This window comes from Neophocaena asiaeorientalis, unplaced genomic scaffold (assembly GCF_003031525.2).
Source record: "Neophocaena asiaeorientalis asiaeorientalis breed wild unplaced genomic scaffold, Neophocaena_asiaeorientalis_V1.1 scaffold418, whole genome shotgun sequence".
Lineage (NCBI taxonomy): Eukaryota > Metazoa > Chordata > Mammalia > Artiodactyla > Phocoenidae > Neophocaena > Neophocaena asiaeorientalis.
The window spans coordinates 878,006-905,296 of NW_020175731.1; the positions used below are offsets into that span (position 1 = coordinate 878,006).

General features: G+C 46.8%; 1 protein-coding gene across 2 annotated transcripts in view; it reads right to left on the reverse strand.

Annotated features, from left to right (window-relative positions):
* Positions 1-27,291, reverse strand: part of ABTB3 (ankyrin repeat and BTB domain containing 3) — a 303,807-nt gene that overhangs the window by 62,254 nt on the left and 214,262 nt on the right. For both annotated transcript variants that reach the window (XM_024732211.1, XM_024732210.1), the window contains exon 4: positions 6,507-6,659. In XM_024732211.1, the coding sequence (XP_024587979.1) occupies positions 6,507-6,659 (153 nt within the window). The remainder of the gene's footprint in view (positions 1-6,506; positions 6,660-27,291) is intronic.

The window sequence follows — 27,291 nt, forward strand, 5'->3', positions numbered from 1 at the left end:
AGGCCCCTGCCCACCTCAGCCCATCTTCCCTGTCACCACCAGCCCCCCTTTCTAAAATACAACTCTGATGTCAGTCCCATACTTAATCATCTGTGACGGATCCTACCTCCCGCAGGATATAGTCAAAAGTCTTCAGCGTGGCATACAAGGCCCTCCCTGGGCAGAATTCAGCCCGGCTTTCTGCACTGTAGCCAATGCCTGGTCCAGGGCCTGGCCCACAGGAGGTGCTCAGAGCAGTGTTGGTTGAATCCTGTGTTCTCAGTTTGAATTCCTTGTTTCCTCCGACACACATTCTCACCTTGGCCTTTACATACATGGTTCCCTCTGTGTAGACTTATTTTTTCTAATGCCCTTTCTCCATTCCTCTCCTAGCTTCACCTTCTCTACCTGATAAATCTGTTTGTTCTTCAGTATTCAGATCAAACGGTACCTCTTGCATTTCGAGCTCTCCCAGACCTAGATCTTTACTGCCTTCTGTTAGAGCATTTACCAGATTTTTCTGTAATTCCTTCGACCTCTCTGCCTACCAACCTCCAGTCTAACTCACAATAGGCCAGGTGCACAGCGGGTGCTTGGCCTGTGTCTGCTGAGTGCAGGGCGGCCTCGCCAGCTCGGCTCCTGGAGCTGTGCTGTGGCCTGTCCCTGACACTGTTAGGGAGGACAGCTGAGCCCAAGAGCAGCCCTCCTGGGGTCAGGGAGAGGGCGGCTTCCTGTCTTGCAGGAGGCGCTAATGCACTGACATCAGTGCAGGGGCAGCAGTGGTTCCAACGGGGTCACTCGGGGGCTGGCAGTACAGGCCTAATGCCCGCTGGAGGTGAAGGAGCTGTGGCATCGCGAGGCTGCGCTTCAAGCCGGAGAGGCTGGGGAGCAGCAAGGACAAGGGCTCTCCAGGGGAGAGGAGAGCGTGGGTCTGGCTCTGAGAGGCTGCGGAGCCTTCCAGGGCCCCACAGAGCCGCGTGCAGGGCCCAGGTGCTCGGCCTCTGCAGGTGACCTTTTGAGGGAGTGAACAGGGAGGCCCAGGTCTGAATTCAGGGGTCGATGTGGACTTGACGAAGGGAAATGGCTGGCGTGGGTGCAGCTCCAGATCTCCCCCCACCCCCCGACCCCCAGTTTTCTCCATAAGCCCCTGGCCAGGATACCAAGTATTCCTTTACAGCAGGCCTGTGACACTGTCCCTTCCTCTCCGAGGTCCCAAGGTGCCCTGTTCTTTTCTCCTCAACTCCTCTCTACCCCAGACTCTGTTTCACTTTCTTTGTAGTACTCAGACTCTGTGAGATTATTTTGCTAATCCGTTGGCTACTGTCTATTACTGGTGTCTCCCCAGCAGCAAGTAAGTCCCAGGGACTCCGTCTCCTCTGAGCCCAGAATAAGACCTGGCTCCATACAGATGGGGCAAGGAATGGGTGGAGAGCATCTTTCCTTCTGACACCAAGGGCTGGAATTCCCCTCATCTGGGTGCTCCTCTTCTTAAAGGGCCACAGGTGCTTACAGGAACTAGGACCAGTGGCTCCAGCAGCACCAGGCCTGCTTCCTATGTGATGGGCAGCAGCTGGGTTTTCCCTGACTTGGGTCCCACACAGGTTCTGATGGGCCATCAGCACCCAATACATTTTCGGCCCATGTTTGGCAAATGAACCCTCTGTCTCAGAGGCACCAGAATTTCACTTCAGGTGCTGCTGTGGCATAAACTTCAGCTCAGAACCTACCTTGACCCAAACCAGACAAATAACAAAACCTATTAACCTCAAGAGGTGCCAAGGAGACCTGGGAAGGGTTAAAAGGGGCAGACCAAGCAGTGGTGCAATTTTAAAAATTCATATGTGACCTCTTACTGAGGTTCCCCACCCCACGAAGCAGTTGTCACCCCCGTCTTTACAGGAGATGAACCTGGCCCTGTCAGATGGGCAAGATGACCTGCCAGAGGTGACCCGTTAGAAAGCAACAGACCCAGATGAGAGCATCTAGTGTGGGGTTTGGGCTTAGGTGCTCAAAAACAATGTACCAGAAGAGCAAAGGAAAGAACATAATGACCCAGGTCTCCGTCCTGATACTCTGAGCATCCTATCACCCCAAACATCCATTCTGGACTGCTCAAACTCTGATTTGAATTTAAGAAACACTTGCAAAAAGATTAACCATTTCCTGGAGTGAGCTCATCGTTCTAACAACCCCCAATTCTTGTTGGTAGGTGCCGTTTATCAGCTAAGATAGGATTTGAGAACACCCCTTACTATTGTTATTTTAACACAGCCTCACTCTGGAGCAGAAAAACTGCCCCTTAAAAATATGGGGAAAACAACAGTATTCACTCTTTGTATTTCTGAAATGTTTCAAAACCAGTTATTAATAAGAAAATGTACAAAGCCTAGTAAGAAAATGTACAAACTGCTCCAGGATGTATTATTTGTTCTTTCCTTTATTCTTACTTCCCTCCTCCCCCACTTCCCGAAGGACAGGAAAAAGAAAAGAAAGGGCCCAAATTCCCAGGTTTCAATGATCTGATACTTTAATTAAGGAAGAATAAATGGGTCACCTCTGTCAGCTTACAATCTACAGCTGCATTAAATGGTGTTCCTTCGGTATAAACCCAATAGCCATGGTGAGGCTTTACTGTAGCGGAATAAAGACAAAAGCAGAGCCCCCATAGGACTGACCAAGGTCACTGTGAAAACCAATGTAGCGCTAGCATCAGACCTGGAATTCCTTGACTCTGCTTGCTCTGTCCCAGCTGGTGTCCAGGCTGCCTCCCCACCAGGAAGCCTCAGCCAGCTGGTAGGTAATTACATGTGCTAACAGTCACTGACACTCCAGCTGCCAACACCACGTCCCAAGTTCCCGCATCTGTTAGAACACCAAACTACCCACACTTTTCTAAGGCTGATTACTTAGAGAGGTATGTTTGGCTCCAAGTGAGTCAGAACTAGGAGCCTGCCTGGCAACTTTGAAGATGAATGTCTGGGAGGGTAGAAAGACAAGTCCACTTGCCAAGTCCTACATCCTACACCTCATCTGCCTCACAGTAGCTGTGTGACCTTGGACAAGTCCCATAACCGCAACTAGCCTCAGTGCTTCTATCTGTAAAATGGGATAATAAAGTCTGCCTTGCGGAATTGTTGGGGATGGCACACCATGAAGACTGTTAGTGCAAGGTAGGCGTCCAATACCAATTTGTTGGCTATCTGAATGAACAAAACTTCTTTGATCCCGTCCCCTGAAAACTGGAGACAGTAATTCCTACTTCACGTCACACTAAATGTGATTGGGAGATATATGTATAGATGTATCTGTATGTTGACCAGACTGAAAAATAGGTACTCTTTAAAAAACAAAAACAAAAACAAACTGGCTCATTGTATCATGTACTGAATTTGGTCTAGTTGATGGAACTTGTCTTACACTTACGATTTAGGAAAATTTATAATGAAACACTATATTTTAGTTTTCTCTTGGAATATGATTTCCAAATGATGAAAATTTGGCTGGAACAATCAATTCGTATAGTTTGTACACACAAATCATCATCCTGGAGACAAAAGAGTCAAGAATTGCGAGGTAAATCACTAAAAATAGCCTAGAGACTCAAGTGGAACTGACTTCCTTTGTTTCGCTGCTCTAACTGTGTGCACCTTGGCCTGCCAGGTGATCACAATCACATCCCGAATGGCAGGGCTGATGCCTCAAACTGGACAGACATTGAAATGGAAATCCTTGGTGTGACTGTCAAACGGCACATATCTGGTCACTAGACCATGTAGCAAAACTCTGTGTTGGGGAAAGAGCATAGAGATGACAGCAGCCCTTGGAGCTCCTGTTCAGTCTATGGAATTAGCATATGAAATAGAAGCGTCTGGAAGAAGGTTATCAGCATCCACCAAGAGGGCTGACTCTAGGTCTAGGGTGAGGACCAGAAAAGTTGGTTATATCTCTGGGTGTCTGGGTTTGATATTCGGCTCCTAACTCTGTCACTTAGTACCTGTGTGACGTTGGAAGAGTTACCTAATCTTGTTGGCCTTGATTTCTTCCTCTGTAAAATGGGGAAGCACTACCTTCCCAGATAGCAAGAGTGTTTGTTTTGAGGCTCACATGAGAAAGTGTTAAGATAAAGCAATACCGGGACTTCCCTGGTGGCGCAGTGGTTAAGAATCCCCCTGCCAGTGTAGGGTACATGGGTTTGATCTCTGGTCAGGGAAGATCCCACATGCCGCAGAGCAACTAAGTCCGTGCACCACAACTACTGAGCCCACGTGCCACAACTACTAAAGCCCACGTGCCTAGAACCTGTGCTCCGCAACAGGAGAAGCCACCACAATGAGAGGCCTGTGCACCGCAACAAAGAGTAGCCCATGCTCGCCGCAACTAGAGAAAGCCCGCGCAGCAGCGAAGACCCAACACAGCCATAAATAAATAAATAAATAAATAAATTTATTTAAAAAGAAAAGATAAAGCACTACCTAGGTATGAGCCTGCATTATTACTGCAGGGATAGTAGAGGTTTAGGGTAATGCTCACTTCCTTTTAGGCATTGTCTGTGTGGGTCCTTCACGTTCATGACCCTGCTTTGTGCTTGCACCAATCTCCGAGGGGGATGCTATTATTATGTTCAAGTTATGGGTAGGGAAAAAGGTCCAGAGAGGTTAACGAGCTTGCCCAAGGTTGCACAGCTAATTAGCCATGGTGGTGAGATTTGGACCCAGGCAACAGGACTCTGGAGCCCAGACTCCTAACCTTTAGGCTGTGGGGTTTCCTGAGAGCATGACAAACAAGAAGTGCTTTGTCGGCAAGAGTTAAGGAAGCATCTTACTTTCCCTGCCACCCAGCAGTTTCAGGTTTGCTGCAAGGAAGAGAGCTGGAGTCTGAAGGTCATCCCAGGTCGGAGCTGGGGACAGTGAGCACGGGCAGTGGGAGTGAGCCTGCAGGTAGCGTAGCCATGCCCATGAAACAGGAGGCAGGAGAGTCTGGTGGGCAGAGGATGGGCTTTGGAATACGAGCTACAAGGATCGCATCCCTGATATCTCCACCTATAAGCTGTCCCAGCAACGGCTTCCCGATCTGTTAAAATGGGAAGCTTATACTAACCTCAGGAGGCTGCCCCAGGGCTCAAAGGAGACAAGTAATGAATGCAAATGTCTTGTTGCAATTAATAACAGGCACATAGTAGGTGCTCAATAAGTGGCTGCTCCCTTGTCTCTCTCCCTGAGACCTCTTGTTATTCTAGGTGACAAGATGTAAGGGATGGTGGCATAGACAGATTCTGTCTAGACAGAAACCTGAAGAAAGTACGACTCAGTGGTTAGAACTATGGGGGCCTGGGGGTCTGGGCTGCCTGAATTCATATCCTGGCTCCACCACTTACAAGTCCTGTGACCTTGGGCATGTAACTTAACCTATCTGTGCCTCAGTTTCCTAATCTGTAAAGTGGGCATAATATTGCCCACTTCATACAGGTTGGAGAATATTCGATATTAATTAATCTGTGTAAAGCATTTAGAACAGTGCTCAGCTTATGGTAAGCGTTCAATAAATGCTTGCTGACGTCCATCAGGCCCCTGCATGTTCCTGGGCTGCAGGGCATCTCTGGGCCTTCAATGGGCTATACTTCATACTGCAAACCCTCTCTTTCCTTGAAGACCTCCAATCATATCCTGGAAGGGTGGACATCTCTGCAGCCTGGCCACATCACAGGCTAGATGAAGTTTAGAGGAAGGACAGTGTCTCATCTGGTGGGCAATGGGGATTTGAAAATGGTGGCAATGACCACCTGGACAACAGTGCAGGCAGTCAAGAAGGTACACCACATATGCACACACACCTATGTCTGTGTGTCTGTATTTTCTGCGTTTAGAACCAGGTTTTGACTCAGCTGAGCGAGTTGTTTCCTTTCTTTCACTTTGGATAAATGTGAGCCCCCCTGCAAGGGGTCTCTGAGCAGCCCGCGAATAATTCCCACCCTGATGCAGGAGAGACCTGGATGCAGGCGTGAGAGATGGTGGGAGAGTCGCTCCATCCCCGTGCAAGTGAAAAAGCACAGGCGGGCTCTGACCCAGCCAGAAATTCTACTCTGCAAGGTTTTGCTAGAAAACTACAGGAAGACAATAATTTACTTCTGATGGAGAGAAGGAGAGAGGGAAGGAGAGGGAGGGAGGGGGAGAGGGAGGGAGAGAGAGGAAGAAGGAGAATAGAAAAGAAAGAATATGAATCGAATCAAGGCACACTGATATCTTGCAATCGAAGAATCAGGAGCCTTCCCACAGAGCCTTGCTCCCGTCCTCCTCCATCCCTGCAACTCGAGGAACCTGGTCATTGTTAAGCCGGCGTCTGTCCTTTAAACCAGCGAAGCCTCGATCTCAGCGACGGCAAGGGTGCCGGCGCATACCGCCCCGGGCGCAACCAGCCCCGAGCCCCACGGGCTGCGCCCGCTCTCCCTGCACCCGGACGCGGGCTGGGTGTGCGGGGAAGGGCGCCCTCCCTGCGCCCCGCCGCCCCCGATCTCCCGCCCGCCGCCCTACCTGAGCTGGCGCGGCTCGCAGTCCACGCCGGGCAGCAGCAGCCGGGCGGCCTGGCGGACGTCGTCGCTGTCCATGGAGAAGCTGCGGCGGTGGCCGGCGTGCGCCACGGCCACCCGGATCCACTCCATCAGTGGCGGCAGCACGAGGAAGGGCCTGCGGCGGGGGAGGGAACGAGACGCGTTAGGGGGGCCGCGGCGGGAGCTGCCGGCTCAGACCCACCCCACCGCTCATCGCCGACCCCCCCCCACTTCCCTATCCCCACCCCCTTTTCCCTGGACACCCTGTCTCTCAATTCAAAGTGGGAGGACCTTTGGAGACATCCGGACCGCACTGGTGACCTCGGGGCAGGCTGTCCTGAGTCTTTGGGCCTCAGTTTCCTCATCTGCAAAAGGGGATAATGTGACTGAAAGGCCACGATGTGACTCTTCTGTGAGTGTAATCTTCCTCGGCGGTCATGTGAACATAAAGGAGATGACTCACTTAAAGCACCATGCACAGAGTCGGGTGCTTAGTATAAAATCCAATCAACTCCTGGGGTTTTTAGGACTTGGGGCTCCCCATGGTGAGGCCAATCGTAAATCGTCCTCCTACTCTCTCTTTCCACCCCTAGCTGCTCCCTGTCATCATTCTGGAGCTCTCCCAGGCCTCAGCTCTGCCCAAGCACCAAGCCGCCAGCAGGCTTTAGCGTCTGGAAACGAGGAGCCTTCCTGGAGAGACCGGGCAGCCCAGAACTGCCAGCAAAGTGCGGGGGAGGAAGGGGTGGCACTTTGGGGCCTCGGCCGCACCGCTGAAGCTTTGGGAAGTCTCCTGCTCCCACGGGCTCAAGGGATCACAGCAGTGGTGCAACTCACCGCCAGAATTCACAATAATGCTTAAGGCTGAGCTATAACTTTCGAAGTGTAATACATTTGTGCCATCTTCTTATTTCTTCCGGTGATTATCAAAAACTCCATCCTCACGTTAGGATTGAGGGCAGGGGAGCTTTTGGAAAATACTGATACCTGAGTCCTACCCCAGGAATTCTGATTTAATTTATCTAGGATTGGGCTGGACATTGGTAGTGTTTAAAAACATCCCCCAGGTGACCTTAACGCACATCAGAATTCTCCGGAGGGCTTGTTAAAATGCAGATTGCTGGGCTCCACCCCCAGAGGGTCTGATTCAGTAGATCAGGGGAGGTGGCCAAGAATCTGCCCTTCTAATGAGTTCTGGGGCCATGCTGATGCTGCCGGGCTGGAGGGGCAAACTCGAAGAACTTTTGCACTAAGGTATGGTATAGGGCCTGAGAATCACCTGATTTTGAGCGTGTGTGTGTGTGTGTGTGTGTGTGTGTGTGACTGAGTGTGTGTGTGTGTGTGAGTGTGTGTGTGTGGTGGGGGATGCAGATTCCCTGGCCTTATCTCCAGTGATGCTGATTGCATAGGGTCCGCGAATATAATTTTAATAAGCAGCCCATATGATACTGATTTAGGTAGACCAAGGGCCACACTTTGAGAAACGCATAGTGTAGATCAAACAGGTGTCCTACCATTCAACATGGTTATGACCAGGGTGAGGCACATGGGGCGCCTGGGTGCAAAATTTAAGAGGGTCAGATCAAGTAAATATGTTCTAGCAGCCCTCTTGCCTTACCCTAGCCCCGGTGGTGCCATTCAGTCCAGCATGGCTGCCACGGGAGGGAGAAAAGGTTGGTAAATAAAGGGTTTATTTACCCAAGGCAGCAACCCCCTCACAGTATGTAGATGTCACGAGCTTCCCCCCCCTCCGCCGCCGTTTTGGTGGCAGGTTCCAGTTTTCTTAGAAAGCAACCTATTTATCCAATGTTAAGATTAAACAGCTTTTACATTCATCTCAGTTAATCCCATTCGTGATCTCATCTAAATGCTTAGGACCAACCTACAAGCTAGTTATCCATTTTCTAGATCGGGAGAATGAAGTTTATTGAGGTTAAGTAACATGCCCTGGATCACAAGGTTAGCAAGTACGAGAGCTGGGAGTCAGACCCAAGACATTTGACTACATAGCCTATGTGCTATAACCCCATGTGGTTCCCATCCACGTTCTCTTGTCCAACTTCCTTCCCAGCACCAGGGGAAGCTGATCTGTCTTGGACCTTTGATGGCATGCCATTTTCATTCCTGCTATTGCAGCTCAAAATCCTGTCTGTAAGGCCTCCAGCCCTTTAAAAAGCCACACCCCACTTAACCTTCAAACCACAGTTCGAATCCCACCTCTCCCTAAACATTTCTCCTGAAGACTCCTCCCAGCATGGACCCCTCCCATGGTAGCCCTCACCCCAGTGGCCTTACCCATCAGCCTTGCAGATTCCGCATTACAATGTAAGCTCCATGGGGCAGGGACCTGGAACTGCTGGGTTCACCAATCCAGCCCCATCCCTACTCCCAGGGCAGAGCCTGGCAGGCTGTGAGCACTTAATAAATAATGTGTTCATGAAATGGACTAAGATTTATCAATTCCTTACTGGGTGAAACAGATAAAATCAAGCTTCTGGACCCATGGACCTGTGGGGCAGGCTCCCAGGGAATTTCTGCCCAGATCAGCCTGTTGCTTAGGCTGTCGTCCTCATTCTCTCAGCCTCTCCATCACCTAAACCTAATCAGGCGCTCAATAAACACACTGACTTGAAATTGAATTGGATTCTACAGTCTCAGGTGAGCAGGACTTATTTTGGTCACCATGTCTCCATCGCTGCTAAAACCAGCCCCGGGTACTCAGAGAATGCCCCTCTGGGTTGTATTTTCAGAGGCAGCACCCCCAAGCCCTGGTCTGCCTTTTCTTTGCTCAGTGCCCCCCAAAGCATAGCCCACAACTCCCGGCCTCGGGGGGCGCTGCGTCTCTAGCACAGACTGTCCTTCGGCGGTTGCCTTTCATGTTAGATGCTGAGGCCCAGGGCACACAGCCAACTTCTGATGAATACCAAAGAGGAGAAAAAGAGGCTCTAGTGCCTTCAAAATAACACCTTTACCAAGACAGCCGGCGAGCACCAGAGTAAGAAACCTTGAATCCCAGGATTCCGGCCTCTTCTGGAATTTTCTATGTACCTATTTTTCCCTTTCATCATTGCCTTCTTTTTGTCACTCTGACCTCAATAGTTCATAAGCTCATGAATTCTTTGCCAGCAACTCATCTAAAAATCTTCTTATCTTGGCTACTCAGAAGGAAAGAAAAATAGTATTATTTGTGATGTTTCTTTTGGAGGAGCTGGAGATGGGAAAGAATGCTAGGGTCTTGAGTTAAGGAGAGGGTGGAGAATACTGTATTCTCCTGATATATTTTTTAAGACAACAATGTTCCACTGGCTACAGACTTTGTTCTGAAGTTGTCTGTAGTAACTAAAACCTAGAGGAAGCCCAAGAAGCTCATGGCTTAGTGAAGTAGATTCAACCTCAGAATCTTGCAGGGTCAAGGGTTGGGGGAGGTTAGGAAGGGTGTGTGTGTGTGTGAAAATTGCCAAGGCCTCAATTTGACCACCAGAGTTTTGGTTCAACAGGTCTGGGATGGGGCCTGGGCATCTGTATTCTAAATAAGCTCCTCTGGAAATTTGGGAGCAAGCCAGGTTTAATAACCCCTGAGCAGGTGGCCTGAGGTGAACAGAGGGGAGACACGGTCCATTCAACAGGCCAGTGGCCATTAAAACTGTTGCTATGGTCTTAAAAAACTAAAAATAGAGTTACCGTATGATACAGCGATCCCACTCCTGGGCATATATCTGGAGAAAACTATAATTCGAAAAGATACATGCACCCCAATGTTCACAGCAGCACTATTTATGATAGTCAAGACATGAAAACAAGCTAAATGTCCACTGACAGATGAATGGATAAAGAAGATGTGGTACATATACACAATGGAATACTACTCAGCCATAGAAAGAATGAAATATTGCAATTTGCAGCAACATGGATGGACCTAGAGATTATCATACTGAATGAAATAAGTCAAAGACAAATATCATATGATATCACTTATATGTGAAACCTAAAAAAAGATACAAATGAACTTACTTATAAAACAGAAATAGACCAACAGACATAGCAAACAAACTTATGATTACCAAAGGGGAAAGGGGGGAAGGGATAAATTAGGGGTTTAGGATTAGAATTACACACTGCTATATATAAAACAGATAACCAACAAGGTCCTACTGTATAGCCCAGGGACCTCTACTCAGTATCTTGTAGTAGCCTGTAGTAGGGAGGGAATCTGAAAAAGAATTACTTGGCTGTGAGCCTGGGACTGGTACAACATTGTAAATCAACTATATTTCAATAAAAAATTAAAAAGAAGTAAACCCTAAAAAAAATTGTCGCTAAGGCTTTTGAAGAGAAGGTTTGTAGGAGTGGGACCAGAGGGTCTAGAAGGGAAAAGAAAGCCTAGATGGGTTTCTTGCAGCGTCAAGAGAACAAGTCGGCTCAGGAAGGTTGTTGGGCCCAGATTCAAGGACATACATGGGTGAGGCCTTTCTGAAATGCTGAAGAGAGCGCTGGTGATGAGGGTGACCACCCAGAGTGGAAAGGGAGTCTCGCGGGGGAGGGGCTGGGTGCTAAAGAGGATGGTGGGGTATGTGCGAGGGCCTGGTTTGTTCAGGATTCTGAGGAACTGAATTCTAGTCCTGAATCTGCCAAGAGCTCACAGCAGGACCCTGGTTCTGGTCTGTCAAGTTCTGGCTCTCATCTGTAAAGTGGGCGGGTTTGGATCTGAGGGTCTATTTCAGGGGTTGGCAAACCTTTCCTGTAAAGGGCCAGGTAGTAAATAGGCTTTATGGGCCATACAATTTCTGTTGCAACTACTCAACTCTGCTTTCGCAGTAAGTAAGCAACCGCAGAAAATACATACATGACAGAGCTGGCTGTGTTCCAAGAAAACTTTATTCACGGAATCAGATGGTGGGTCACAGCTGGCCAACCCTGGGTCTGTTTGATTCCTTCCTACTCTGAAATTCTTTGATTCTATCAAAATAGTCAGCTGCCTGGGGACTTAGGGTGAGTCTAGTGTGCAGATCAGGGAAAATGGGAAGAAGCACATGAAGGTCCTAGTGATGGGCACAGAAAGCTTTGGAGAGATTAGAAAATAGGACCCTTCCAAAAAGAGGTCATGGTTGGATCTGGGGAATATTGAGCCACAGGCATACTCAGAGGCAGAACCTTCAAGGATAAAACCCAAACCTGGCCATGGGTGTGTAACTGATAAAATGTCATCTATTAACAGCATTTTTTCATCCAACAATCCTTTAGGGAGCACCCATATTGCAAGTATGCTTCCAGGAGCTGGAGATGGAGTGGAGAACAGGATGCATCCATGTTCTCATAGAGCTAACAGTCTAACAGGGAGACAGATAAGAAACCCATAAACTAACAAGTAATAAAGCAATTACAAACTGTGATCAGTGCCAGGGTGCTGGGATAGAGAATACACAGGGTTGACATAGATTGGTGGGAAGCCCTCTCTGAGGAGGTGACAAAACCTTGAATATGTGAAGGAATTGGCCATACGTGAATGTGTGTGTATAAAGATGGATGTTCTAGGTGGCAGTAACAGACTGTGCAAAGGCCCTGAGGCAGAAAAGACCTTTACAGCTCAACCAAGGGCTTTCATACACATCATGTCCTAGTTGGCCCTCCAGGACAGATGGGGCAGCCAGGACATGTGTGAGGAAGGATCACTGTGGTTGGCTGGATAATGGCCCCCAAAGATATCCGGTCAGTTCCCTATGAATACCGATAGCAAAAGAAAGTCAGCTAAGGATCTTGAGAAGATTAGCCTGGATTATCCAGGTAGGCCCTAAATGCAATCACAAGGGTCCTTATAAGAGGGAAACAGAAGGAGATTCAACACAGGTGATATGGAAGCAAGATGCTCTGCTGCTGGGTTGAGGATGAAAGAAGGGGCCACAAGCCAGGGAATGCAAGGGATGCAGATTTAGAAGCTGGAAAAGATGAGGAAATGGATTCTTCCCTCAGAACCTCCAGAAGAAAACAGCCTTGCTGACACCTTGATTTTGGCCTGGTGAAACTGACTTTGGACTACTGACCTCTAGAACTGTATGAGAATAAATGTGTGTTGTTTTAACCCACCAAGTCTGTGGCCATTTGTCACAGCAGCCACAGGAGACTAAGCCAGGGTATTGACAGGGTCGCTGCAGGTGAGGTTGGAGACATGGGGGTGGAGAATGTGAATCAAGTGTTAAAGCTGGGAATGAGGGCATTCACAGGGCTCTGGAATTCATCTCGGATGCCTACACTGCCTTGTTCCTGAGGTCCAAGCATTACTTGTTGATATGGGCTGAACTGTGTCCACCCCAAATTCATATGTTGAAGCCCTAACCCCCAGAACCTCAGAATGTAACTGTATTAAAATGAGGCCATTAGGGTGGGCCCTAATTCAGTGTGACTGGTGTCCTTATAAGAAGGGAGACTGGGACACACAAAGAGACACAGAGGGGCAGCCATGTAAAAGATGCAGCAAGAGGGCAGCAGTCTGTAAGCCAAGGAGAGAGGCCTCAGAAAACACCAAACTCGCTGACACTTGGATCTTGGACTTCCAGCCTCCAGCACTGTGAGAAAATAAAGTTCTTTTGTACAAGCCGCCTTTTTTATTATGGAAGCCCCAGCAGACTAATATGCCTGTGGCTTGACTTACATTTTGCCCTGCCCTTGAGGTTTTAGTCTGCGGTAGAGGAGCTTCTATTGGAAGCTCACACTCTTTAGAGTGTGATGGTTTTCTGTTCATTTCCTAGGGACAATAGTGGATAAGTTAAAGCCATTTGAAAGCTGTCCCATGCAGAAGTCAGAAGTTTGGGCTTTGGAGACAGGCTGACTAAGAGCTGGATTTCAGCTCCACCTTCAAGCTGCATGACCTTGAACAAAGGACAGTTGTCCCTTGGTATCCATGGGGAATTGGTTCCAGGACCTCCACAGGTACGAGAATGCTCGAGTCCCTTACGTAAAATGGCATGGTACAGTTGGTGCTCTGTATTCGCAGGTTCTGCGTCTGCAGATTCAACCAACTGTGGACGTGGACCCCACGGATATGGAGGATGACTGTATTCCGATGGTCATGCCTCACTTCTCTCACCGGGAAAATGGGGATAATAACAGTACCTATGTCAGAGGGTGTGGCTGACACAGTGCCTATGTCAGAGGGTGTGTAATGGCCCCCCAAAATGTCCACATCCTAATCCCCAGAAACTGTCAATGTTACCTGATGAAATAGAGTTTGCACATGTGATTATGTTAAGGATTTTGAGTAGGGAAGACCGTCCTGAATTATCCAGGTGGGCCCCAAATGAAATCACAAGCCAAGTTAGAAGAGGGAGGCAAGAAGGTCAAAGGAGGGAGTAGATGTGACAACAGAAGCAAGTTGGACTAATGCAGGAAAGGAGCCAGGAGCCACGGCACACAGGTGGCCTCCAGATGCTGGAAAAGGCAAGGAAGTAGATTCTCCCCCGGAGCCTCCAGAAGGAACCAGCCCTGCCGACACTTGAACTTTAGCCTAGTGAAACTGATTTCATACTTGTGACCCCCAGACTGTAAGATACTCAGTTTGTGTTGTTTTGAGCCTGCATGTTTGTGGCAGATTTTTTCTTTTTAATTAAAAATTTAAAAAAAAATCTTTTTAAGTCTTCATTGAATTTGTTACCATATTGCTTCTGTTTTATGTTTTGGTTTTTTGGCCGCGAGGCATGTGGGATCTTAGCTCCCCGACCAGGGATTGAACCCGTACCCTCTGCATTAGAAGGTGAAGTCTTAACCGCTGGACCACCAGGGAAGTCCCTGTGGCAGTTTTTTACAGCAGCCATGGGAAACTAACACAGAGGGTTATTGTAAGAACTGGATGGGATGAGGTACATGTAGCCTGGTGCCTGGTACCAGGAAAGTGCTCATAAGCGGTAGCTGTCATCATCATCATCACCAACGTTTTTAGCATCAGTCAACCTTCTCTCTGCCAGATGGAAGAAAAGGCCTTGCTACACAGAGCAACGCTTCCGTCTTCTCTTTTCAAATCAAAGCAAATCTCTGCAGTTGCCATGCTTTTCCTTTATAAATTGTGTGGCTCCGACTTTTCATGTTTGTTATTTGTTGAGTCTTTCTTTGGCTGGAGAGGAATTTAGATATTTGACTGTGGTTTGGGAGGCTCACAATTTCAGAGAAACAGGGAGTGAAGGACGAGCAGCAGCATTGGTAGTAGACAATATCCAGTGCTGGTTTCTATAGCAATATTCACTGTAATCTCACTGTAGTTGTGATAACAAAGCTAGGAAGATGATGGCAGAGGTCAGAGGTGGCCATGGCTGGTTACTATAGTGACAGCCCAACTGTGCAAAGTATGGTGGGCTTGCCTGAGGGGGTGGTTCATGCAGACAGCCCGGAGTAGGAGGCGGCAATGGTGTGGGCTAGGTCAGTGCTTCCCGAATATTAATGTGCGTACAAATAGTCTGGAACCTTTTTAAAATGCAGATTCTGATTGAGTGGGTCTGGGGAAGGGCCCGAGACTCCGCATTTCTATCAAACTCCCTGGCAATGATGCAGCTGCCAATCTATTGACCATATTTAAATAACGAGGCTCTAGGAAGTATTATGACTCAAGCCAGAAACCAGGGACGGTGAATTTGGTTATCATGTTTAAGGGGGAGAAGGTGAGGCAAGGAGGGAGAGAGCTGCAAGAGGGGAGAGAGGCCCAGGAGACAACAGAAGGGAAGAAGGAGCTTGTTTGTACCTGGACCTCCTGATTAAACCTGGGGGCTCTGTTGGATTGGCTGAACCTAGGTCACAAGACTGCACCAAGCTGTAGGGGAGGCTGGGAGAACAGGTGTTTGGTGATTTCGGCTTTTATTGGGGGAGGTGGGTTCTGCCTCCCACCAGGATTCTCCTTTAGTTTTCCAGTAATCTTATGAAACATCATATCCCATTCTTAGGGAGTTTGTTATGAACTAAGCTCCCATCCCATTGTCTGATAGGTGTTTTGTATTCATGACAGTTTTAGCATCATCCCGGGAATGTAAATGCTTAAAAAATACACTTTGTGATAGTTGATTTTATGTGTCAACTTGGTTAGGCCACAGCTACCCAGAGATATGGTCAAACATATATTACCCAGATATGTAGTCCGGATGTTGCTGGGTGTTGAAAGTATTTTTTAGATGTGATTAACAATTAAATCAGTGGACTTTGAGTAAAGCAATTTGTCCTCCATAAGGTGGGTAGGGCTCATCCAATCAATTAGAGGCCTGAAGAGAAAAAAAGACTGGTCTCCTCCGAAAAACAGGGAAACTCCCAGCTCACTGCCTTCAGATCTGAGCTGCAACGTTGACTCTTTCCTGGATCATACACACAACCTAGTGGTTCTGTTTCTCTGGAAAACCCTACCTAATACAAACCTGCAACTGGTGCCACAGGACTTAATTATTTGCAGTGATGCAGCCTCCTCTTTCTACGATGATCCCACCCCCTTCCGCATCATGCACAATTGGCAGGGGCAGGGAGGGAGCTTGGGGGCCAGATCACACAGAGGACCGCTTCCCGGTTTCCCAAGTGTGCAGACACATCCCTTGGGAACTGAGACAAAGGCATCATGGGTAGGGTATGGTCAATGCTTTTAGGGAAGGGTAAGCCATGCTATACCAAAGGACAAGTCCCTTGCTGTGTGGAAGTCCACCCCACCAACGGGTGATTATATAAATCCCCTGAAATGGGACAAGTGCCAAGGGGTACTGGTGAAGAGGTGACTTCCCCTAATAGTGCCAGCAGGTGCGTGTGACTGACCACCCAGCCTTCTTTGGCTTTCCTGTCACACATTCTGAAGAAGGTGATTTAGAGGGCTGCGGGGTCCATGAATGGAGCACGGAGGCGCAAGCAGAGCAAAAATGATATACAAATAGTAACAGTGTCCTCGCTGAGGACAAACAGCTGCACATCCCCCAGTCTTCATCTTCCCTCCCACCCTGGAGAGGAAGGTCTCCTCCTCCACACACCCCGCCCCTGCTTCCCTGGGCACTGGCCCCATCACTGCTCTCCCGGCGGTCCCATAACTCAACCTCCACTTCCTCTCTGGACTTTCCCATCAGCATTTAAACACGCAACATGCTCCCGTCTCTCACAATTTGAATAGGAGAGGAGAAAAACTGATGGAGAGTAAGAATTCACAGTCCTCCAGGAATTTCAGTCTAGGTACTCCATCTAGTTTTCAATCTTCAGCAGGGGGAGCTCAGAATCACTCGGGGGGGCTTCCCTGGTGGCGCAGTGGTTGAGAGTCCGACTGCCGATGCAGGGGACACGGGTTCGTGCCCCAGTCCGGGAAGATCCCATACGCCGCGGAGCGGCTGGGCCCGTGAGCCATGGCCACTAAGCCTGCGCGTCCAGAGCCTGTGCTCCGCAACAGGAGAGGCCACAACAGTGAGAGGCCCGCGTACCGCAAAAAAAAACCCCAAAAAACAAACAACAACAACAAATCACCCGGGGAACTGGTTGAAATGCAGGGTCCTGAGTTCCTGCCATTTGCTGGGTGTGTTAGTTTCCTGTCGCTGCTGTAACAAACTACCGCAAACTTGGTGGCTTAAAACAACAGACATGTATTCTCACAGAGTGCTGGAGGCCAGAAGTCCAAAATCAAGGTGTCCCCAGGGCTGTGCTCCCTCCAGAGGATCTAGGGGAGAGCCCATTCCTTGCCTCTTCCAGCTTTTGGTGGTTGCTAGCATTCCTTAGCTTGTGGCTACATTAATCTCTGCCTCTGTGTTTATATCGCTTCTTCCTTTGTCTGTGTGTGTCAAATCTCCCTTTTCTTATAAGGACACTTGTGATTGGATTTAGGGCCTACCCAGATAATGCAGGATAATCTCCCAGTGTCAAGACCCTTGCCTGAATTGCATCTGCAAAGACCCTTTTTCTTTATAAAATAACATCTGTTGGTTGCAGGAGATTAGGACCTGTTTTCTTTGGGGGCCACTCTTCGGTCTACTAACACTTGGCATCTATCTGCATCTAGTCCATTCTCTGCAGGGGTTTCTGGTGACTACCTGAGGCCGAGACTCTCAGGTCTAGAGAATGCCAGCTCTGAGCTGAGGGATGCTTGACAAGCCCGAAGTCCCTCCTCACACATCATGCAGGGCCCAGAGACCAGCCTGCACCTCTCCTCTCTAGGCTGCTGGCTACAGCACAGCCGATCCTGGCTTAGGGGTGCAGAGGCCTCTGTGGTGGGAACCTGATCTCAAGTGCGTAGAATGATGATGGGGCCTAGAGGGGATATAACTGGCCCTGGGAGGGAAGCCGTGGCTTCAGAAGTGGGGAAGCCATAGGCTCTGTTGGACGCTGCCGCAGAACCTTCCTCGCAGCCTTGGGTACAAAAGATAAACATCCGGGAGGTGGCAAAGGCCGCACAGCTTCATATCCTAGTAGCAGAGGCTCAAGAAACCTAAAAAGGCAGGGCCTGGCCGCATCAAAGCCGAGAGGCAAAAGCCAGAGATGGGCTCCCGGGGTCATCTGAGCCTGCCCCTGCCTTCAAGAGGATTATTATAAAAGTCTCCAAAAGGCAGCACACGGCCTAACAAAGAAACCCACTGCACCTTTGAATCTAATGCTGGTGTGGTGGAACGGACACACAGCCTGAAGACAGAAGGCCCTACATTTGAGCCCAGGCTCCATCACTTGCTGTGGGACCTTGGGCAAGTTACTGAACTTCTCTGTGCCCCAGTTTCCTCATACATAAAATGGGAGAAATAGTAAGGCTACCCCACAGTGTTGTTGGGCATATTAAATGAGAGCATCCCTGTAAGGTGCTGAGCACGTAGTAAATGCTCAACAAAGGGAGCTATTATTGAGGGCTCATTACATGCTAGGCATGGTTCTGAGCGGTTTTCTTTCATTGGTTCATTAGATAATGACTAGAACCATAAAGTAGGTACCGTTATGATCTTCATTCTACAGATAATGAAAGGAAGCACAGAGAGGTTATGTAGCATGCCTAAGGGCAAGCAGTTATAAGCAGCAGTACTGGGATACACATGCAGGCAGGTGGACACAGCCCTGGGGCTAGTAACCACGTCATTTCCAGGCAGAGGCTACAGTGTACCCAGGCTGGGTGTGGCTGGAGCTGAGATGGAGGGGAGATAGTGGTAGAGGGAGGTAGGAGGTAGGACAGGTAGGAGGCAACACTGGAGAGAGACAGGAGAAGAACCACACAGGGCTTTGTAACTCCTGCGATAAAACTGTAAACTCCTAATACTTTAATTTTCCCTGAGAATTGCAGTTGAAAAACACAAAATCAGAAAAACATTTGAAAAGAAACATCAAAAATGGGTTGACAAAAATACCTCTGAAAATGCAAAACAAAAGGTTCACTACAACTGTTTGTTTAGAAAGTTAGTGGAGAATTTTTTATACTCTGGCTGAGACTGCTTGGGTCCCTTTATATGTGTTCTCTTCTTCCTTACTAATAAAACCCCCAATCTTCAGTCCTGTAAGCAGGACTACCCAGCTTACATTTTTCAGCCTCCCTTGCAGCCAGGAGACTGGTTCTTACAAAGATATAAGCAGAAGTTTCTTGTGAGACTCTTAGGAAAGTCCCTAAATAGAGGAGGCCCAATTTTCTCTGGTCTTTTTCCATTCTGCTGACGAGAATGTAGACATAATTGCTGGTGCTCAAGCAGCCAAACTGAACCATGAGGTGGAAACCACATGTGATGACAGCAGAGCAAAAGGATAGTAGAAGGATGATTGGTTAAGTGGCCATACCTGCCCTGGATTCTTAATTCCAGACTTAGTTTATACGAGAAATAAGCTTCTATCTTCTGTAAACACCTGCTATTTGAGTTTTCTGTCACTGATAGCTAAATCTAATTCTAAGTGACACTCATATCAGTTCCCATAACATTTACATTAAATCTCTATTTTTCCTTTATTGTGTCACCATGGATTTGAGTTTCTCTCTGTTTAGCAAAAAAAAGACAGAAACATTTCTTTTCAGTAGTTATCTTCTAAAGACTACAAATTTTAACCTTGAGATTGTGTTTGTTCCCAGAAACTACATTTATTAAAATATTTGTTACAGTGAATTGTTTGTTCATTTAAAGGTGTAAACGATGTCATAGGAAGTTGATTTTGTTCATCAACCTTGTGAAATTTTCCTGACAATGGTGTTGAGCTTGTCAAAATTAACCTAAAAAAATCACAATATAGATACTCTTGGAGACAGAAACATATCTCAAAGTCTTTATGCTTGCAAAAGTTCTCTTGTACGGAATTAAAATTAAAAAGCTATTTAAAAATAGCTAGCTTATGTTAGCTATTTTCCTCAACTTTATTGAGATAGAGTTGACATACACCAGAGTGTAAGTGTTAAGTGTACAGTGTGATGCTTTGATACACATATTTTATGACTACCACAGTAGGTTTAGTTAACACCTCCATCACCTCACATAATTACCATTTTGTTTTGGTGGTGAGAACATTTAAAATCTACTCTCTTAGCAATTTTCCAGTATATAATACAATATTGCTAGCTATAGTCACCAAGCTGTACATTAGATCCTGAGAATTTATTCCTCTTATAACTGGAAGTTTGTATCCTTTGACCAACATCTCCCCAATTCCCCCACCCCCAGCCCCTGGCAACCACCATTCCACTCTCTGTTTCTCTGAGTTCAGCTTTTTTAGATTCCACTTATAAGTGAGATCATACAGTATTTGTCTTTCTGACTTATTCCACTTAGCATAATGCTCTCAGGGTCCATCCACGTTGTCACAAATGGCAGGATTTTCTTTCTTTTTCTCTCGGCTGAATAATAGTCCATTAACAGATCAATGAAAACACCATGCAGAATGTCTTCCTTCACACACAAAAAGAGGAGGTAAAGTGAGGCTGGGCATAGTCTAGAGGCTCCCCTACATGCCCTTGGTGTCTTTGCCACTGGGCTGTGGCTTTGAGGAAATGATATTCTAGTTCTCTTGTAATAAACCCCTTGAACTCACATTCCCCTGCATTTGGCAGTCTGACAGGATGGATTAAATTCATACTCCAGCACTGATCAATCAGAACCTTACTTATCAAAACACAGACTTAAGACAGCTGGTTCCCCGGGCCTCCATGGAATGACTCATGCATTGAGTTAGAAGCATGTTTTGGAGCGGGCTCTGCCGCTAACTAGCCATGTGACTTGTGTGTCTTGAGGCTCTGTGGGCCTCCAGTATACTCACAGTAGAGTTAAGAGACCAGAGAACCCTCCCTTCTAGCGTAGAATAATAGTATAATATTTTGAAATAAAGAAAGAAATAACATACTGCCACGAGGAAGTTGGGGGGAAAAAAGCCATGAAGGGAGTTTCCAATAGAACTTTCTGCTATGATGGAAATGTTCTGAATCTGTGCTGTCTAATACAACGGCCACAAGCCATTGTGGCTACTGAACCCCGGAAATGTGGCTGGTGCCACTGAGTAGCTAAATTCTAATTTTATTCAGTTTTCATTAATTTAACTTTAAATAGCCACATGTGGTTAGCAGCCTCCTTACTGGATGGTGCAGTTGTAAGGAATGTCCTTCAGGTCACTATAGTTCCAGACAGGAATCCTGGTGGAAGTGGAAAAAGGGCTACGGTAGATATTAGGTAACCTAATATTTGACTCCGTTTTCTTTCCATTGTCATGATCTACATCATCACCGTTGTTATCAGGATTTTATAGCATCTACTCAGGTGCTTACAATGTTTCAGGCTCTGTGCAGAAAGCTTAAATGTATATTATTTCATTTAATTATAGTAACAACTTTGGAAGTTATTATTATTATCATCCCTATTTACAGATCAGCAAACTGAGGCTTTGCAAGACTCAGTAACTATAGGATACCACAGGTATTGGTGCAGGCCTGGGATTTGATCCTAAGTCTGCCAGAATCCAAAGTCCACATGCTTAGCCATTCTTATATGGCTTCTCCAAAGACCAGTGTGCCACTGGCTGAGTCATGGGACCTTGAGAAGCTTCAGTTCCTCGTCTGTGGAGGAGGAAACTGAGCCATATGAACTCTAAGATCCACTCACACAGGAAAAAGTCATGATTCCTAAACTCCACCCCCACCCCTCACCCAGGGGGCCACTTTTATATATAATGAATGCTATTGTTTACAGATGTGACTATGTGACTCCAAAAGTACCTGACTGCTCTCAGCACAGTTCAATGATTTCCCTCAGTGTGACCCTGGACTTGGTTATACATTGTTTTTAAAAACTCCCCAGGTGGTTCAGATCACCAGAATGATCTAAGAGTCCTAGTCCTGGACTGAACTTGCTAAAGTCAGAAAAGATCCTTTTTAAATAAGATAATGAGAGCTTTATAATGCATGTTTCTCTTTTTGCCTTGGAGGCCAGGAAACTCAAAGCTAAATTTTGTGTTCAATTGCAACAGTAAACCTTAGGAGAGATTTTTCTGGTACAGTGGTCTTCCTTAGTGTTAATGACATGTTTTTGTATTGTTATCCTTGTTTTGTGGTTCTGTTTTATCTAACTCATAATGTGAGTCTAGTTCTAACCTTCTTCAGAGTTAGATTCATTATAAGTGATGAGTGGATAAACATCATCTGTCTCAGATTGTGGCAAAGCCCCAAGATTAACTGGGATAATAAAATAAAAAAGAGAATGTCACCATGTAGAATGAGGGGGAGTCCTCTGAAAATGTGGGGGATAGAAATGGGATAGAACTGCCCAGCAAAAGGAAAAATAAAAAAGGAACATGGAGAAAGGAAGGAAAGAAAAGAGAAATCCCCAGAGAGCCTAAAAAATCAAGGAAGAGGGACTTTCATGGTTGTCCAGTGTGTAAGACTCTGTGCTCCCAATGCAGAGGGCCCGGGTTCGACCCCTGATTAGGGAACTAGATCCCGCATGCATGCTGCAACTAAGTGTCTGCATGCTGCAACTGAGGAGTCCCCATGCCACAACTGAGAGTCCGCATGTCACAGCTAAGACCTGGCGCAGCCTAAATAGATAGATAGTTAAATAAATAAAATACAGCTGCAAAATGTATATTTAAAAAAAAAAATCAAGGAAGAGACTAGAGGAGGAAGGGAGGCAGTTTTGCTGCCTACACAAAACAACCATTTGGCCATTTAGCAGATTTATGGACTCTCCATATGCATGAGAAGAAAACATATGCATAATTTACTTCTTGGATTAAATGTTACCAATTTTACATTTCACTGAATCTGGAAGTGAAGATGACAGAAACCAGGAAGGAAGCTTGTGATTTTAATTAAAGGAAAACCAAAAGGGCTATTTATTAAGCTGGACTTTGGTGCTATCTAAGAAAGGATTCCTTGTCTAGGTCAGTACTCCAGGGCGACCCTCTCCATCTACACAGGCAAAATATTCAGGGCTGATTATCTGATGAGATGGAAAGGGGTCTGGGTGTGTCCCCTACCCACATACCATGACCTGTCCAATCCTCTTGGGAGAATTCCTGCAGCCTCTCTCGCCCCATCATCAAGTGAAGGGGTCATGTTCTGGGGGCCAGCCCCGAGGGAGGGAGAGTAACCAAAGCAAATCCTAACCAGGGATGAGTCCAGGCTGGGGAGGGGAGGCCTGGCCAAGTCAGGAGTAGCACTTCTCTGAGATGGAGGGATGGGCTGGCAAAGAGGTTGGGGGGTGGGGTGAGGGGGCGGGTATGGGTGTGTGTGTGTGTGTCCATATTTGTCTGGGGTGCGGTTCTGAATGGAAGCTGGGTGCATGGTGAGTGGATAAGGCAAAGATGCCACCTAACCCTTAGATTCCTCTCTCACCTAAAGACTGAGGATAATGTCCATTGGTCCTTCTTTACAGGGCCACTGAGAAGATGAGGTAACAGGTACAGAAATACTGTTATATGAAAGGTTTACATTCAGGTGTCTTCATGTACACCAGGCATCTAACACATCTAGTCTAAGTTGCTGCCTACTTAAACAACAGATGAAGAAAAACACAAAGAGGAAGGTAGTTCTGCTAACCAGAGCCTCATCTTGTCAGGGTTTTCCAGCTACAACTGTAGCAATGCTACAAACCACCTAGCGGGAGCTCCTGTACACATGCTCGGCACATAGGCTGGGTTCTCCTGGCTTTTCCTATCAGTTCCTCACACCTGTTCTCATTCTGCTTCCAGATTTCCAGCCTCTCCGTCTTGCTGTATTCCTCTTCGCCTATCACTGGGACACCTCCAAGTTGAAGCTTTGCTTTACCCAAATGTGATTATAAACATCGGTCTCATGCCTTCCACCTTTCTAGGTACATCCCCCCTCCTGCGTCCTCCCGGGATAGAGATCTTCTTTCCCAGACACAGCTCCTGCACTGGGCTTGCCTCAGTGCTACCAGCAGGAACCAGGCCCATGAAATGGGCCAAACATGAATTACTTGTCTTCTGGAATAGCCAGACGGCAGGCCAAAGTCAAGCATACATTATCACAATGCTTGGGTATTGACTCCACTGTCCAAACCACTAGAGTGGGGAGTGCCGGACTTCATTAACCATGCTTATTCACCTTAAGTTTTCCCCTTCTGTGATACCCAGGACAGGGGATTCAAAGGAACCGGTGCTAAAAAAAAGTTTGTCAAGTTAAACTGATAGCTTTTTCTAAGGGTGCAGGTGTCAGACAGCTGTGAGTTTTGATCCTGGTGCTGTCACTTACCTGGATCAGTGACCAAATTTCAGCAAGTCACATGGCCAACGAGCCCCAGGGTCCAATTGGGAAATGGGGAAATTCACATCCTGCAGGCTTGCCCAGGCACACAGAAGGTCCTCGGTAAATTACAACTGTTTTTGAATGGTGAAAAGTTGCATCTGGGTTAGAAATTGGACTGGTTGGCTCTGAAAGCCCCAAGGAGCAAAAGAAGGAGCGGTGGTGGTAGCTCCAGGGAGGAGATCTCGGCTCACTTAAGTAAGACCTCAGAGGAGTCTCAGCTCTCTAGAGCTGGGATGGGAAGAAAGCCTCAAGGGCTGGTGCCTGGGTTGGGCAGTCCCTTGGGGAGGACCTTAGGAAGGGGATTTAAACATCGAATGGGCGGTTAGACTAGATGACTTTTTGGAGTCCCTCCCCACCCTAAGAGTCTAACACTCCACATTTAACTGATTGGCCACTGATACAAGACTCTTCCTAGGATCGGATCATTGCATTATGTTCATAATAATTTCCGGGTTCTGGTTTTTCTCTTCAATCTTTTCACATTGCTGCCATGATGAATGTGCTAACCGGTAAATGTGGTCATCTGATAAAAGTATAAATTCCTCAGCCTGCGCATATGTTAACTGGCCTCAACCCACATCTTCACTCTCCCGTGCCCCTTCCATGCCTGTCCAGCACCAGTGTGCTCCAGCCACACCAAACGGCCAGCCATTTCCGGAACACAGGTGTCTGCTCACATCTCCCTGCATTGCTCCTGCGGTTGTTCCCTCTCTCTTTCTATCCTGTCCATCGAGCTAAGTCCTACTCATCTTTAAGACACCGATCAAATAGCACCTCCTCTGGGAACTGTTCCTCAGGAGCCCTCCACCCCCATACCCACAATATAGTTAGTCCTTTGTTTCCTTCTAACTCGATAAGCATTTTGTACATAATTCCATAATACCCTTTATATCATGTTATTGTTATCATTTATGTCTTTACTACCATCCCAGCTAACCATGGGGATGTGAACTATTCATCTTTATATACCCCAAACTTGCATATTGTAGCCCTTGCCACTCAGGATGACATTTTATTTTAGTGTCCTGGTTTGTCCTGTTTTGTTTGTTAGTTTGCTTGTTTGTTTTTTGGCCGCTTGTGGGAACTGAGTTCCCCGCCCAGGGATTGAACCCACACCCTCAGCAGTGAGAGCGTGGAGCCCTAACCACTGGACCACCAGGGAAGTCCCTTCCTGGTTTGTTCTGTCTCCTCCACTAGACTGTCAGTTTCATGAGAGCAGGAACTTATCCTGTGCTCTGCTTTATCCTCAGCACTTAGTGTGGTGCCTGGTACATCATAGGTCCTCAACCAACATTCTCTGAGTGAATGAATGAATGAATGTTTATTAACTGAATCAACGAATGTACGATGGAATCCTGTGAATTTGCTTAGGTCCTCAACCAATATTCTTTGAGTGAATGAATGAATGAATGTTTGTTAAATGAATCAATGAATGTACGATTGAATCCTGTGAATTTGCTTAGCTTAGATTCTGGTGGGTTTCTCACTTTACTGTGGGTGACAGGTAACTGGGATGGTTTTATAAAGACTAAGTAAAATGATAAAAATAGTTAAATGTAGTTTATTTTCAGTTGTGTTAAGGGTAGGAATCCACATAATTAAAATTCAATGTGGCACATATATACAAGGGAATATTACTCAGCCATAAAAAGAAACGAAATTGAGTTATTTGTAGCGAGGTGGATGGACCTAGAGTCTGTCATACAGAGTGAAGTAAGTCAGAAAGAGAAAAACAAATACCGTATGCTAACGCATATATATGGAGTCTAAAAAAAAAAAAGGGTACTGATAAACCTACTTGCAGGGCAGGTATAAAGAGGTAGATATAGAGAATGGACTTGAGGACATGGGGTGGGAGGACAAAGCTGGGGTGAAGTGAGAGTAGCACCGACATATATACACTACCGAATGTAAAATAGTTGGTTGGTGGGAAGCAGCAGCACAGCACAGGGAAATCAGCTCGGTGCTTTGCAATGACCTAGAGGGGTGGGATAGGGAGGGTGGGAGGGAGGCTCAAGAGGGAGGGGATATGGGGACATGTGTGTGCCTATGGCTGATTCGCTTTGTTGTACAACAGAAACTGACATAGTATTGTGAAGCAATTATACTCCAATAAAGATCTATTAAAAGAAAATTCAGTGAGAACCAGGCTTGGGTAAAAACTCTGTTAAAAGTTAGGTTCAAGACCTTGGCCAAGTGCCCCAAATAAATGCCAGTGAGCATCAAAGACTTCAGACTCTGGGAAAGTCAGAAATGAAACATAAATGATGAGCAGGCATTAGGACCACATTCCTCTTGAGCTGAGATGTCCCCTGTGCCCAATCTGCCACCACAATGAAACTAGTGCATGTAGGAGGGGCTGGCAAAAGTGTCACTGGCCACAGACTTTTGGAACAATCTACAAGGCTGTGCCGGTTCCAGAACAGGTGAACTCACACACTAACAGGTTTTAAAACTGCTAAATGGGACTATTCATAGTGCTTTACCATTTGTAGGTAATAAGGGCAGACTTGGGATTTCGCACGTTTCAAAAACTGTATGCAGTCTATATACCATGATGGGACCCAATTCTGTTCAGTTCAGCGAAACCCAATTCAGGTCAGTTCAATTCAACCTGACTCAAATAATTCAGATTAACAAACATTTACTGAGCTTCTCAAAAACGTGGACTAGAAACCAAACTCTTCCATATGCTCAAAACGTTCTGCAAGATCTAACCTTGCCCACCTTGGACTTCATCTCCCACCATGCTCACTCATTCTCTTCCAGCCTCACTGGACTCCTTGCTGTTCCTTGCATGTTCCAAGAATGTTCTTGTCTCAGGGCCTTTCACTTACTGCTCTCTTTTCCTGGCAAGATCTTTGGTCAAATATCCACATAGCTTACTGCCTCAATTCCTTTATTTCTCTGCTCAAATTCTATTTCCTTAGAGAAAACTTCCCTGACCATCCTCGCTAAAATAACACCTCTCATCACCTGTACCTGGTTCAAGTACCCAGTTTTGTTTTTCTTTGTATCAGTTACCTGTGCCTGATATTTTATTATTTATGCACTTGTTCCTCATCTGCAGCCCCTAGTA